Consider the following 14,255-nt stretch of genomic DNA (forward strand, 5'->3'; position numbering starts at 1 on the left):
TGCAGTTCCTTAGATTAATTTTTCTCACACACTGCACCACACTGCCCCTGCTAATGTCTTCTACTTACAACGGAAAGACGACGTCCTGGACAGCTTCAAAGTGACACGTTGCAATGAGAGTCTCTTTGAAGTCGGTGAAGTTGACACGGTAAATGTGTGATTCTTCTGTTCCGACGAAAAACTGGTGTCCTTCTCCTCGAAGCGTGATAGAAGTGATGCCGCCTTGCAACTGAATTTTTCTTTAAAGGAAAAGACAAAAGTTAAAGTGGATTCACATGGCCATCACGTATTTATTGTGCACCTGAAGCGTTGTAGATGATACAAATCAGGTGTGTGATTTGGGGCACACCCCACAGGAAGTGACACTGTTGGAGCAGCGTGAGTTAGTCATGGTATTGTGCACCCGTAAAACACTCAGAAGATCCATCAGTCAGATGCGGTCTGAAGTGGGCTGTGCAACACAGGCAGGCTTTGGGTAGGAGGAACATTCTGGGCAGGGTCACGGGAACAAATGACCACGGCAACTTAAATCCTTCATTCTCTCTCTGGAAATGAACCCTAAAGCTGGGGAAGGGAGACCATTTATCAAAGGGTGCTACTGAAACCTTATCTAAAACAGTGACAAAACGGAAACGATCTAAATACCCAATTGTAAAGGAATTGTTAAATGATCGGTAGGACATAACTTCATGGAATATTTGCCTGGCCGTGAACAGTTTTAAAGATTGTGTCATTTATATATATTTCACCATGATAATAAAACCATATGTAGGTCTGGGCATGGTGGCACGGGCCTGTAATCCTAGCATTTGGGAGGCTGAGGCAGGAGGATTGCTGTGAGTCGGAGGCCAGCCTGGGCAATGTAGTGAGCTCAAGTCTAGGCTGAACAACATAGTGAGACCTTGTCTCAAAAAAAGAAAAGAAAGGAACTAACAAAATAAATAAATAATATGTAGTAATACTGAAAATATTTGATGCATACCTTCATGAAGTAAAAAGTCAGTAAATAAAATTTTACATATAAGCATAATTATTTCAAAATGTGTATTAATAACAAAGATGAGAAAAAATAACAAAAAGTTAGTAATGGTTATCTAACTGATATCTTTCAGATATTCTATTCCTTTTCTTCCACATTTCTGGTTTCTCCCCCTTTCTTGTCCCTGAGTTGTTTTGTTTTGGTTTGAACTTTGCAGACAGGGTCTCACTGTGCAGCCCAGGCTGGCTGTGAACTCACATGGCTCCTCCTCCCTCAGCCTGTCGAGTGCTGGGATTACAGGTGTGCCCACCACACCTGGCCCCTACACTGTTTCATAATTCCCAGTTTCATAAATATGAACTTAAAGAACATAAAGAAACAGAGCATGTACATGAAGAAAACTCAAGGATCCCACATTGCTCTCCACCTCGTTTATTCTGGACAGTGTGCGGTGGGGTCTTGGGAAGGAGCCGTACGGGTAAAGGGACATTCCTGAAGGAACTGTTTATTGGCAGGGAGAGGAAAACCACACTCATATCCCAGCTGCTTCCCAACTGGAGGGCTCTGACTCTTACAGTCAGTGAGAGCGGGATTCTGGCCGCCACTTCCTCCAGGCCACTCCGGCAGCTGCCGCTGGCCGGCCTTGGAAGAGGTCCAGGCTGGAGGACACTGCAAGCTACTGGCTGGGCCAGGCTGGTGAGAGGGAGCCCTCTCTCCACTCGTCTTTCAGAGTGAGATCTGTGAGCTCACTAGATACCGCACACCTCTGGATTACACACGAACTCACTGGAACAATTTAAGAATTATAAAACCATCCTTCGATTAGATCAGCTTGTAAGACAAGGAAAATGGTCAGAATTCTATTCCCTCTGTCCAGATAGTTTTTGCTTTAAGAAGGAACCCCAAGCTGCTCCAACAATGTACACAGGAGCCCAGGTCACTCCTGGACTTACACGGTCCTACTGAAACTCAGGCAGCTCCGTCTAAGACATCTGGTCCACCCCCCAAAACCCAAACTGCTGCCAGGCCAAAAGATCCCTTCACAAGGGGCCTCTGTGCCCTGCAGGGTTAGCCGAGGAGCATTTGGTGTTTTCCGAGTCCATGGGCCCTTTTCCTTGGCAGGTATAAGACAGATCAAACAGGATTTAGGAAGATTTTCTGATGTTCCCACTGAGCACAGAGGCATTTCAAAGTTTAGCTCAATCTTGTGCTCTAGCCTGATAGGTTAATTATACTCCTTTCGAATCAAACGTTAACCCCTAGGGAGAAGCAAGTTGGCCTTAAGGCAGCAGAGGTTTCTGGAGATGAATTACACATGATTTCTCACTGGAGGCCTGAGGGATTGCAGCCAGAGGAAAGGCCACGTCCCACAACTCCCAGCGGGACCCTGATGATCGCAGCGCACATACATATATCAAGGCCTGTATCCTAGAGGGGCTGTTGCAAGCTGTTGATCACTGATCAGGGTACAGGAAACCCCTCAGCCTTTTTACAAAGACTCCGGGAGGCTTTAACTAACGTTTACCCTTCCACCCCCAGACTCTGTAGGGGAGCCAGTGGACGAGCTGCTAACCCAATCTGTCCCAGACAGCAGGACAAAAGCAGGTCTTTGGCCCTGAGAGCTCTTTAGATTCCCTTGTCAAGTAGCCACTGAGGTCTTTTATAGCCAAGAGTAAGAGGGGCCCAAGAGCAAGAAAAGCAGGATCACAAACAGGCGGCTGAACCAGTGGAACCGTCTGCTGGCAATAACCCTCAGGGACTGTGAGCACAGTCCCACCACCAGAAGGGCAGAGGGCCACCTGTCCCCTGCCTGCTGATAAGGGGAACCACAGGAAGTGGGATCCGGGATCAAACCCAGCTTCCATTTGGTCCAACCAGAAGACTGAGGAGGCTGGGGCACCCGTGCAGGCTCCCATACATCGGACTGACCCCTTGGGAGTCCTGGGTGACTCCATCTGTGGCGGGGACGGAAATTAATCTCCTCCGAGGTACAGCAGCTGCTGCTGGTCTCCTCTCCAACCCTGGCTGCCAGAGATGTCTGATATTTCTCAGGGCCCTCTGCTGTAGTTGGGATGATTTTTCTTTTTCTTTTTTAAACAATAATAGGTATCACAGTCTACTTTGTTATCTTTATAATAGTTGTTCTTTCAATCACGTATATCAAAATAAAATGAAATACAGAACATTATAGAACTTATCAAAACAGAATATTGAATAGAGCAGTACCATTAATCAGAATAAAGCAAAACAGTAATAAAAATATTTGCCTTCAAAGAGATGGTAGAAGGAAATCCCCCTTATTTGCTATGGTCAACCTCCCAGGAGATGCTCAGATTTCTGGCTCCCATTTGCTAATGGGGGGACAGGGGAAGCGGGCAGGGGAAGCAGGATGTTTGACTCTAGGCTGTGCCCCAGTAGGCTCACACTGCTTAGCAGGGAGGCAGGCTGGTTGCTTGGTGTCCCAGCATCCTAAGTTCCAACATGGCGCGGATCTCTGGAGACACTGCTGGTTCTCCCCCTGGAAGGGCCGCAGTCTGCCACACGGCCACCGCTTACCAGGGAGGGGAGCTGCTTGCTGTGGGATGATTTTTCTTTTCTCTCTCGTGCCTTCTGAGCATGCCAGAAAGCCTAAGCCCCTGCTAGGACAAGAGACCATATCCTGCATAAACACCATCACGTGTATGCAGCCTGAGCCTTCCCTCAGGGAGACAGAGGAGAATCCAAGTCTGGACAGCACTGGGAGGAACAGAGCGAGCACCGCTGTCCACTCACTTAACAGCCCCAGTGTTTCCCCCTCACAGGCTCAGTGCACAGACTCTTCTGCTGACGCTCCTTAAACTCCAGACTTTCTTTACACCCTCACCTGGCCTAAATGCTGCCTAAAGATAACAGTGGTTGCCAAAGAAAAATTTTAATTACAACACTGTACCTTTAACAGTTTGACCCTTGTGACACAGCTGAGGCCATCCTTGAGCCAGTCTGGCACTGTGACCCTAATACAGAGGATCCCAGGCCCTGCTGTGTGGAGCAGCTATTCCAAACATTACGGTAAACCATAATTACGGTAAATTTGAGGTCCTTTTAAAATGGTCCTTGTTTTCCTGGGTTTTTCTTTCTTTTCTGTTGTAACTCTAACTTGTGTTAATTAATCACAAGGCCTCTCTGTTATTACTTATCACTGTTATTACTTTTCAGTGTCTAAACAGCACTAATTAATGACAAGATCTAATTGACTATTTGTAGTCAGAAACCTAAAGCTGGAAAAAGGCTATTTAGTTCAACGTGGCCAGCACCCCTTAGCGTGCGCTCTGATTCTGTGCATTCTGTCGGCTCCTTGTTGGTTCATCTGCCTCTTTAATGTTTTAATAGCCAGTTAAAGTATCTGCAGCCGCTGCACTGAAGACTTTCGAGCCATTTCAGCTTTATTTCTACTTTTCTTGTTGCCCTTATAAACTTCTGGTCGTTCTGTTTAGGCTGCGCATCTTTAATCTCTCGGTGCGAATTTGTTTCTTCTTGCCCGGAGGCTGTCACACTTGAAATGGTCATGCGGACCGAGCCAGCCATGAATTGCTGGACTATGTTTACCGGGATGCCCCAGACGGGCCCTCTGAGCACAGCCATCCTGCTGAGCCCAGCGGGACTTCTGTCAAGGCCCCAGAGGAGCTGTCTGGAGAGCAGCTCTCAGTCCTGTCCCCCTCCATCAACCCTTCTCAGGTGGCAGCTGCCAGATTCGGTCTTCCCCCGGTTTCCCTAACACCAACATGGATGCTTCTTCAGAGCAGGGAATGGAGAAAATAGTTTATTTATTTAGCTTATTTTTCATTTTGTTTTTTCTTTTTAATTTTCACAATGTTTTCTTCCCATTTCCCCAAATCTATTACACACTGCCGTCCTCAGTTATATGATTGGTTTCTCACAACAGAGAAACAACAAGGTATTTAAAACGCGTGTCTCATACATTTCACTGAAGAACGTGGTTCGGGGGCAGGGGATTTAGGGCAATGGTGCGGCACCTGCCTGGCAAGCCTGAGGTTCTGAGTTCGATTCCCGGTACAAAACACAAAAACCAAAGAGTAAGGTTTCAAGGTGCACTCATTTGACTAGAAATGTCTCACATTTATCCTTCTTTATGGCAGAGTATACTCCCTTATATAATGGGTGGGAGGAATATTTTCTTTTGTCTTTTTCCTTTTTATCAGTACCAGGGATCAAACTCACCACTGCCTGCTTGCAAGGCAGGTGCTTATGCCACTGAGCTAAATCCCCAGCCCCGAGAGGAATATTTTTTAAAAAAATACTTATCACATTTTATTAAACTTGCCAAAAAGAGATCGCATTATTCATTATAGGTTTGTAAATAAATTCCTGATCAAAAAATATTTCAACAACCCAGAATTGGTTAGTAGCTAAAGAATAAAATGATTAAGTGGAATCCACGATGCCACCACCAGCCCCTAGCATTTTTTTTTTTTTTTTTGTCTTTCTGAGACAGGGTTTCACTATGCAGCTCAGGCTGGCCTTGAGCTCACTTTGTAGCCCAGGCTGGCCTCATACTTGAAGTAACCCTCCCGCCTCAGCCTCTCAAGTGCTGAAATTACAGGCAGGCATCACTGTGCCCAGCTTTTTTCACTTTTAGCAATAAGTTTATAACATCATTATTTTCTTTGTCGTGTTTCAAGGTGTTAATAAAAACATATTTATTAAAAGGGCAGCATCCACCTAGGTCCTGGTGGATTACTTTGATTTGCTCAACACATTTTTTTTTCAATGGAAAAAAAAATCACTCTCTACTCAGAGTCCAGCTACTCAATAATAAGGTGGAATTCTCTGACAAAATATCACTGTGCTAATACCAGTTCATTGGTGGCTTTAAGTGAACCTCCCTCCAGACAGTCTCCACCTGTCCCAACATTTCGGGGCCCAAAACTTACTTGGCAGGTTTGTAGCTGGGGCTTTTACAAAAGACCAGAAGTCCAGCTCCAGAGCCCACCAGCAAACCCCCCATCTTCAGGGACCTGATGGCCGATACGCCCTAGAAAGAGAAAATAGTGCTTTGACAAAGGCCAGAGACTCTCATCCGTCTTTGTTATTTTTTGTCTTCTTATTATTTTTGAGACAGAGACTTGCTGTGTAGTTGAGGCTGAACTTGAACTCACTGTAGCCCAGGCTGGCCTTGAACTCATGGTAACTCTCCTGCCTCAGCCACCTAAGTGCTGGGATTACAGGCATGCACCACTACACTGGCTCCCAATAGGAATTTCTAATTTTAAGACGTACATGCCTGCTATGATTTGAACGAGGCTCCACGAAGCTTCTGTGGGGCAAACTGAAGCTCAGTGCAGCGGAGCTGGGAGGCGGAGGCTGCAGAGTCACAGAGGCTCTGCCCAGGGAAGGGTTAATGTCACGGAGAGAACAGGTGGGTTTGAAGAGAGCGGGCTTGTCACAGAGACAGACTTCAGCCAGGCATGGTGGCATCCGCTTGTAGACACAGCTCCTGGGGCTGAGGTGGGAGCACAGCTGGAGCCCAAGTGTTTAGGGTCAGCCTGGGCCATGGGCAAGACTTTGTTTTCTTACTGGAAATCATTACAGATGCTTTAGTGAAATCCATGTTGTGAGAAAATGTGACGTCAGGCTGTAGATAACCTAGACACTTTACAACTTTTGAGCTAAGAATTAGAGACAGTGATGTGAATGACTGCCGTATTTTAGAACTGCATCAATTATACAAAATAAAAAGTGCTGTGAGCATATATATCTTGAATAACCCTTTCCAAAAGGAGAAATATCATACAAAGATGGATAAATGTCTACATTCTAGCTATTAAGCAAGAACGGAAATGGAAAACAACGAAGAAGAAAAACAACATTTGTTTTTGTTGGAGTTTACGATCTTGAAAATGTGGAAACATGCCACGTTCTCGGGATTAAATGGCACAGACACATCTTTTGCTATCAGAGGGACAAAAGTCTTTCTGAGACACTACAGAAACCCTTTTTTCTCATGTGACGTTCCTTGCATTTCTTAGAATTCTGACTTGCACGGTGCTTTGAAAGAAAAATGTGCACGGACAATCTAACAGGTTAACATTCAGGAGTGATGTGTTTTCTCTCTAGAACTGGAAAAAAAAAATAAATACTCTTAAACCCTATCATTTTTCAGCCATGAAAGATATCCCAATTAGATGGATGAGAAAAGAGAGGAGGCCGATGGGGAGGTGATCAAAGTGTGTTGTATGAAATCCAGAAAACAAAACTCATTAACCTGCATAACCAACGCCACCAATTAAAAAAAATGTGCCACACTGTTGTCTCCTCTAAAAATTTAGAGAAATCCTGTCAAACCTGGAAACAGAGGCCGTCAGAATGCTAGGACCGAAGAAGGGAAAGCCAGAGTGAAGGAGGCTTCTCTAAGCATCAGCACGCTCAGGTTTTACCCCAGCTGATCCAAACAAAAGCCAGAGGCTCGGAGAACAAGCCGGGAAGGAGACGCTGGGTGCACGGCAGCTGGCCCCAGGCAGAAAGAGCCAGGAGGAGGCTCAGGGGCTCACAGAGCAGGAGGCGGACAGTTTCATTTCTATTTGGAAATTTCCAAAGAAAATGCTTTTTTCTTTGTCAAGGATCTAGAGGGAACGCCATGAAACTTGTCAGTTCTAAGTTATGGGAGAAAATAAATGCTCAGGAACGTGGAGACTTCCTCAGAAGCCTGTACACTTCAGGAAACAAACAACTCTTTTCTTACAACCAAACAAATATAAAAACTGTCTCCTAAGCTGGGCGTGGTGGCACAGTCTTGTAATTCCAACACTCAGGAGGGTGAGGCAGGGGGATTGCTGTGAGTTCGAGACCAGCCTGAACTGCATAGCAAGACCTGCCTCAAAAAAGACAAACAAACAAGCAAACAAAAAACCTCACCTAAAATTTCCCCCCCTAGAGCTATGTTTTACTGTTACTATTCTGTGAAGAAAGAAATAGAGAAAAGAGAATCTAAAGTCCCCCCAGTTTTCTCTGACGAGCAACCACCGAAAAGTAAGAGCTGCTCTGCGGATCTTTGGGGAACCTACATGCAAACGAGACAGCTATGAGCAGGAACATGTCTGCAGAAATACTAAGCCACAGGGACTCTGGAGGTGCACACCGTGACAGAAATGCAAACCCTCCGAAAACTGTCAATAAAACATGAAATCATCAAGCTTCGGGCTCTGTTAACCGACAAACATATCATCAGTGAGGAAAACGGACAAATCAACACATAGGAAATTCATATATTAGATGTTTTATTTAAAAAGATGTAAAAGGTGGTATCCCCCACCAGGGACACCTTAAATAACATGTTTATCCAGTCTGTTACTGTGTACTTTCATTTAATTATAATCAGGATTGGCATTCCATTAACTGATACTGTTTTAAGCAGTGCGCCTACACAGAATGATAAAATGGGAAATCCAAAATTTATTAGTTAAAATATGAACAAAACCCCCCCAAAATTTATTAAATAGTTTGAAGTTTTGTGTACTAAGTAAAAGCTTTTCAAAATGATGGCTTTAAGATATATTACAAAATAGAAAAAATAAAGTGGGTACACTTCTTACACGTGAGGAAAACTTTTTTCTCCTCAATCTATCTTCCATCCTTCCTTCCTCTCTTTCTTTCTTTTTCTTTCTGTCTGTCTGTCTTTCTTTCATCTTCCAGTTTATTAGAAACAATGTAGGCATTTAAAAAACCCCACTATCCTGACCATAAATTGAAGTTTTCAGCTGGGGTAAAAGCTGAATCAAAAACAGAAATAAAGCTTCCCTGGTGTCTGAACCCCTTTTCATTCATTGCCATACTAACAGTGCAGAGAGAAATCTGACCTAAATGCACAGACGCCCGAGCAGCAACGTACACATTTATTTGCCCTCCACGCTGAGAGGTGTCAAATCTCAACAGCCAAACATCACCCGATGTGCGGGCTTCAGACACCACCTAAGGAGCCAGCGATGTGGCTCAGGGGAACAGCAGCGCCCGCCTGGCCATTGCAAGGTCCTGAGTTTGATCCCCAGCTTATAAAAAAACATCTAAGTTAAGGAAATTCACTAGCTTTAGCTAAAATATATCTGGACCACGACAAGTAATCACTTATACACAATAATGTGAAATTGTTTGAAAAATAAATTTTAGTTGTGCAATCCTGAAAGATACACCCACGGAATGGCAGGTTATCAGTGTAATGTGTCAGCCAATTTGAGCCCACGTCTATCTAACATCTAAATTTAGCTGCCTTTCCCTGTGCTGAGGAGGAGCTCCTGTCAAGTCAGCGACTATGTCATAAAGTAGTAAAGACCTCTATTCCTTCCTTATGTGACACGTTTGTTTGTTTTATTGCAACTAGGGGATCCATTGCCTAGGCCCTCAAAAGCTCCTGAAAGTCTGGGAAATGTTCATGCACACAGATCATCCCTCAGGGGGCTTGAAATCGCCCCGTACAATGGTTCCATTTCAACCCTTAGTGAAATGTTAAAAAATAAAAAAGGTTAGAAAACTGAGTTAAAGGGGGCCAATAGGGCATGTGTTTTCAGAGCTATCTGCTCAGGAATTCTCTCAATCCTGAACTCTCGCAGGGAAGTTCTTTTCTTTTCCAAAATTCAGGTGGTGACCTTTGCCTGCTCCAGAGCTGGCCCTTTTTCACCACTGTTTTGTGAATCATTATCTGCTTTATCTACTTCTGGTAAATCTAATCCTCATCACGTGTGTGAACGCATGTGATCCGTATTGATTCCCAAATGTGATTCCTCCACAGAATTATACAGATCACACACACTCACACATTTACATTAGTATATGCACACATACATGGATTATATGTGCTGCACACACAATGTATACGTATATACATACGTAGAATTCATACATGTACCCTCTTACAATTTTAGCTTTATTTTTGGATGCTGATAAACCTGGAATTCATTGACAATGTGAATGCAGGGTGATATAAGCATCTTTGTCCAGGCCTAGTACAAACATGCTTCTACAAACAGACAGATTCGTCAACCCACTGGGGGCCCCCCCGGACCCCCCATTCCCATGAAGCTATTCCTATTCTCCATTCTCCCCAGTTTGCCTACTCTCAATCTCCGCTCCCCCTTAGAATTTGTTCTTTGATTTCGGGGAACACCAACTTGGCATATTAGACACCTAGCAGGCTGGGAATTATAATTATTTCCCCTCTATTGTGGACAAGGAATTTTGAAAATAAGTGATACCCAACTGTGTTTCTTCCACAGAATTATATTGATTGCTTCACTTTTTATTAATATTCCAGGATTTCTTTAGCATCATGCTGGATCTTTGAATGAATATAAAAACAATCAAGATTTTTTTCTTAAAGATAATGCTATTAAAAGATGATCCCTAACGTCCATGGTTAATAATTTTTTTCCTACAGAACAAAAACTTTTGAAATTTCATTGTGGGACCTAATCTATTTCTATTTCTGTACACGGGAATAACTGATGCACAAGAGGTCCTTGTATGCTAGTGTATACCACGGGTTCCTACCATGCTCATGAAACCGTCTGACTGGCATGTTTCAAAGGGAAGCACACTTGGAAAAACTCTGAGGTCTCTGTCCTGTTCCTGCTCCTGCTGCTGAGTAGAGAAAACATCTACAGTTGGAACAGCGGAGGGGAGAGAAAGATTTGTGGCAGACGGAGGAGCAAACCTCAGAGCAGACACACACAGATTCTCCGTCCCCTCATCCTGGGTCACCACTGCCTTTGACTGAGCCAGGAAGTGCCCACGATATGGAACTGTGACACCCCGGTGCATCTTTGTAGGAGGAATTGACTGCCATCAGATGCCCTCATCTTGCTCTTGGACTTTCAAGAACCATAAGCCACATGAACTCCTATTGTTTATAAATTACCTAGCCTCAGGTGTTCTGTTACAGCAACAGAAAACAAGCCATGACAATGAACAATATTTGATTTTGAAACATACGAACGGCCTGACCCCTACATGAGAGAGCTGACCCCGAGCAGTGCCCCACTTCCACATGGGAGATCCCTCTGGTTCTGGAGGAATGGCATCCCACTCCCAGGTGCTAAAGCTGGCCTGTGTCTAAGGAGCAGTGCCCCACTACCCGGCAAGCAATGCACCGGACAGCAGAGACGAAGGCAAACCAACCGACCCAATCCTGGATGAGGACAATACCTGGAGAGAGCAGGGAGCAGCCAGATCCCGAACTGCTGGCAGCAAATCCAGCAGTTTGTCTGAACGCTACCCCGTGGCCTCTATCTAGCAGAGAACAGATGCAGGCCTGGACAGAAACACAGCTGAGAGGGAAAATCCGAGCGGCCTCTGGCTCAAGGAAGACACCTCACAGGGACCCTGGATGGGAGGTCGCGGAACGAAACCCCTCAGTCAGAAACTCAGGAGGTTTTCCTTTGACTCGGTCTGTTTTCTTTTCCTGCTTTGTGTTACTTTTATCGTTCCTTTGTTGGTTTTTTTCAGGGCTTGGGGTCCCTCTTCTTTTATTTTAGTATTTTTCTCCTTTTATCTTTTTCCCTCGCAACTTTTTTCTCCTCTTTCTTATTTTTCTTTTATCTCCTGTATGTTTGTTCATTTGCATGTTGGTTTTCTCAAGACAGGGTCTTGATACGAGCAAGGCAGGCCTTGAACTCACTATGTCACCTCAACAAGATGCTGGCAGACACAATGTCCCGAATCATCAAAGGGAATCATCATAACCAAGAAGGGTTCATGCCAGGGATGCAGGGTGGTCCAACGCTCACGTCAGCAAAGGTGACACACCGTGTAAACGTCAGCAAGGACAGAGATCACAGATCATCTTAGTAGATGTAGAAAAAGCCTTTGACAAGATCCAACAACATTTCATTAAAAAAACTGGAGCAGGCCAGGGATATGGCTCAGCGGCACAGCACCTGCCCTGTAAGTGTGAGGCCCTGAGTTTGATTTCCCATTTTTAAAAACCTGAAGAAAATAGGTACAGAAGGACCTTAGCTCAATCTCATAGAAAGTTAACCCTAACCCTTAACCGTAAGCCAAACCTATGGCCAGCCTCATATTAAGGGGGGAAAACTGAACACTTTCCTTGTAAATTCAGGAACAAAACAAGGTTGTCTTCTATCACTGCTCCTGGGCAATACAGTCCTCATATGCTTAGGGAACCAGAAGAGACCTAGAATAGCAAAAGCGATTCTGCATAAAAAGAGCAAAGTAGGAGGCATCACAATCCCAGACACAAAGTTATATTACAAAGCTACTGTGATAAAAACAGCATGGTACTGGCACAAAAACAGCCATGAGGACCAATGGAACAGAATAGATAATGTAGAAACAACCCCACGTAAATTCTGTTATTTGATCTTTGACAAAAGGGCCAAAAACACCTGCTGGAAGAAAGATGCCCTCTTTAATAAAGGGTGTTGGGAAAACTGGCTTTCCATATTCAGAAGACTGAATCTAGTCCCACATCTCTCACCAGGTACAAAATTAAAATAAAAATGAATCAAAGAACTAACTGCTAAACTAGAATCGCTAAACCTGCTAGAAGACTAAACAGGTACGACCCTTCTTTTTCAGTAGGTAGGTTCTTCATGTGATAGGTGTAAGCGAAGACTGTCTGACCTGAACCCCAGGTGCACAGGTGATAGTTCTGGGAATCAACAAATTGGTTCATATCAAATTTGGAAATCTCTGCACAGTGAAAGAAGCAACTAACGAGGTGAAGAGACAAAACAGGAAAAAATTTTGCCAGTGATTCCTCAGACAGAAGACTCATATCTAGAATATGTAAAGAACTCAAGAAAATTATCCAGCCCCCATAAAAGACGCAGTCCACACATGAGCAAGGGAAACGTGTAGACACTGCACAGAAGTACAAATGGCCCCAGAATACACCAAGAAATGCTCTCCAGCACTGGCTGTTAGAGAGATGCAAGTTATCCACCTTACCCCAGAAAGAACGGTCCTCAAGAAATCAGTAACAGTGCTGAAGAGGCTGCGGGGGAAAAGGAACCTTCTACGTGTCGGTTTGGTGGAAAACTAATAGGCCCACTATGAGGTGGATCAGTGTGGAGACGCCTCAAAACTCCGAAACTAGAAATTCCATTCGGCCCAGCTTCCCCTTCTGGGCATCTTCCCAAAGGAGTCAAAGATGTTATATTATAGTGTTACATTCATACCCACGTTTATAGCAGAACAATTTATAATAGCTAGATCTTGAAAGTACCCCAGATGAATTAAAAATAATACAGCTGATTATATAGGCTTTCGTCATGGTGAAGTCTGAGTATTGACAATGATGTCCTTCCGGGTCACTTTCTTTTTTCTCGGTTTCTGGAGTCTCACTTTGTAGTTCAAAATGGCCTTCACCTCCCTCTGGGGCCTGAGCTGGCCTCGGGTGCATCTGGCCCTCCTACCTCGGCTTTCTGAGTGCCGGGATCACGGCTGTGTGTCAGCACGCACGGCTCTACATTGTCTTGGCTACTGTAGCTTTCTGGCAAGTCTTGAAGATGGGTAGGGTCGGGCTTCCTAATTTAATCTTCTTCAGAATTGTGTGGGCTATTCTGTACCCTTTATCTGTCTACAGAAATCAGCTGGTCAGTATCCACTAAATAACTTGTGATTTTCATGACAGTTACACTGAGTCTACAGGACCAGCTGGAGGAACAAACATCATGACAATATTGAGCCATGAACATGGAATATTTCTCCCTCTCTCTCTCTTTTGATCTTTTTGAGACACGATCTCATTATGCAGATCGGGCTGGCGCTGGACTCACTTTGTAGCCCAGATTGTTCTCAAACTTGCAATGATCCTCCTGCCTCAGCCTCCTGAGCGCTGGAATACAGAAGTGCACCACCGTGCCCGCCCTCTGTTTCTCTGTTTGGTCCTTCCATCTCTTTTCAGAGTTTTTTTTTTTTTGTCTTTTTCCTTTTTATCAGTACCATGGATCAAACTCACGACTGCCTGCTTGCAAGGCAGGCATTTAGGAAGCTGACCTAAATCCCCAGCCGCCCAGAGTTTTTGTTATACAATGTATTTTGTAATTTTGTTATACAACGTTGCAAATGTAGTATTTTTACTATTGCTATTATCATTATGGTCATGTTCTTTACTTTAGGGCTGTTCACCTAATAGGTCCATTTAGAATCATTCTAATTCCTTCCCTTTCTAACCTTAAACCAAACATTTAAAAAGAATTTCAAAAGGGACAACTTCCCAAGACCTCTCGACATGCAAAGCAAACATTTTCATTAGTAGCTTTTATCT

General features: G+C 44.2%; 1 protein-coding gene across 2 annotated transcripts in view; it reads right to left on the minus strand.

Annotated features, from left to right (window-relative positions):
- LOC100730333 (cilia- and flagella-associated protein 52) overlaps positions 1–14,255 on the minus strand; it is a 41,732-nt gene that overhangs the window by 16,516 nt on the left and 10,961 nt on the right. For both annotated transcript variants that reach the window (XM_003466231.5, XM_023563543.2), the window contains exons 7-8: positions 5,911–6,011; positions 69–239 (exon numbers count right to left, since the gene is read on the minus strand). In XM_003466231.5, the coding sequence (XP_003466279.2) occupies positions 69–239; positions 5,911–6,011 (272 nt within the window). The remainder of the gene's footprint in view (positions 1–68; positions 240–5,910; positions 6,012–14,255) is intronic.

This window comes from Cavia porcellus, unplaced genomic scaffold (genome assembly GCF_034190915.1).
Source record: "Cavia porcellus strain 051 isolate PalLab524CR breed Dunkin Hartley unplaced genomic scaffold, mCavPor4.1 scaffold_32, whole genome shotgun sequence".
NCBI classification, from domain to species: domain Eukaryota; kingdom Metazoa; phylum Chordata; class Mammalia; order Rodentia; family Caviidae; genus Cavia; species Cavia porcellus.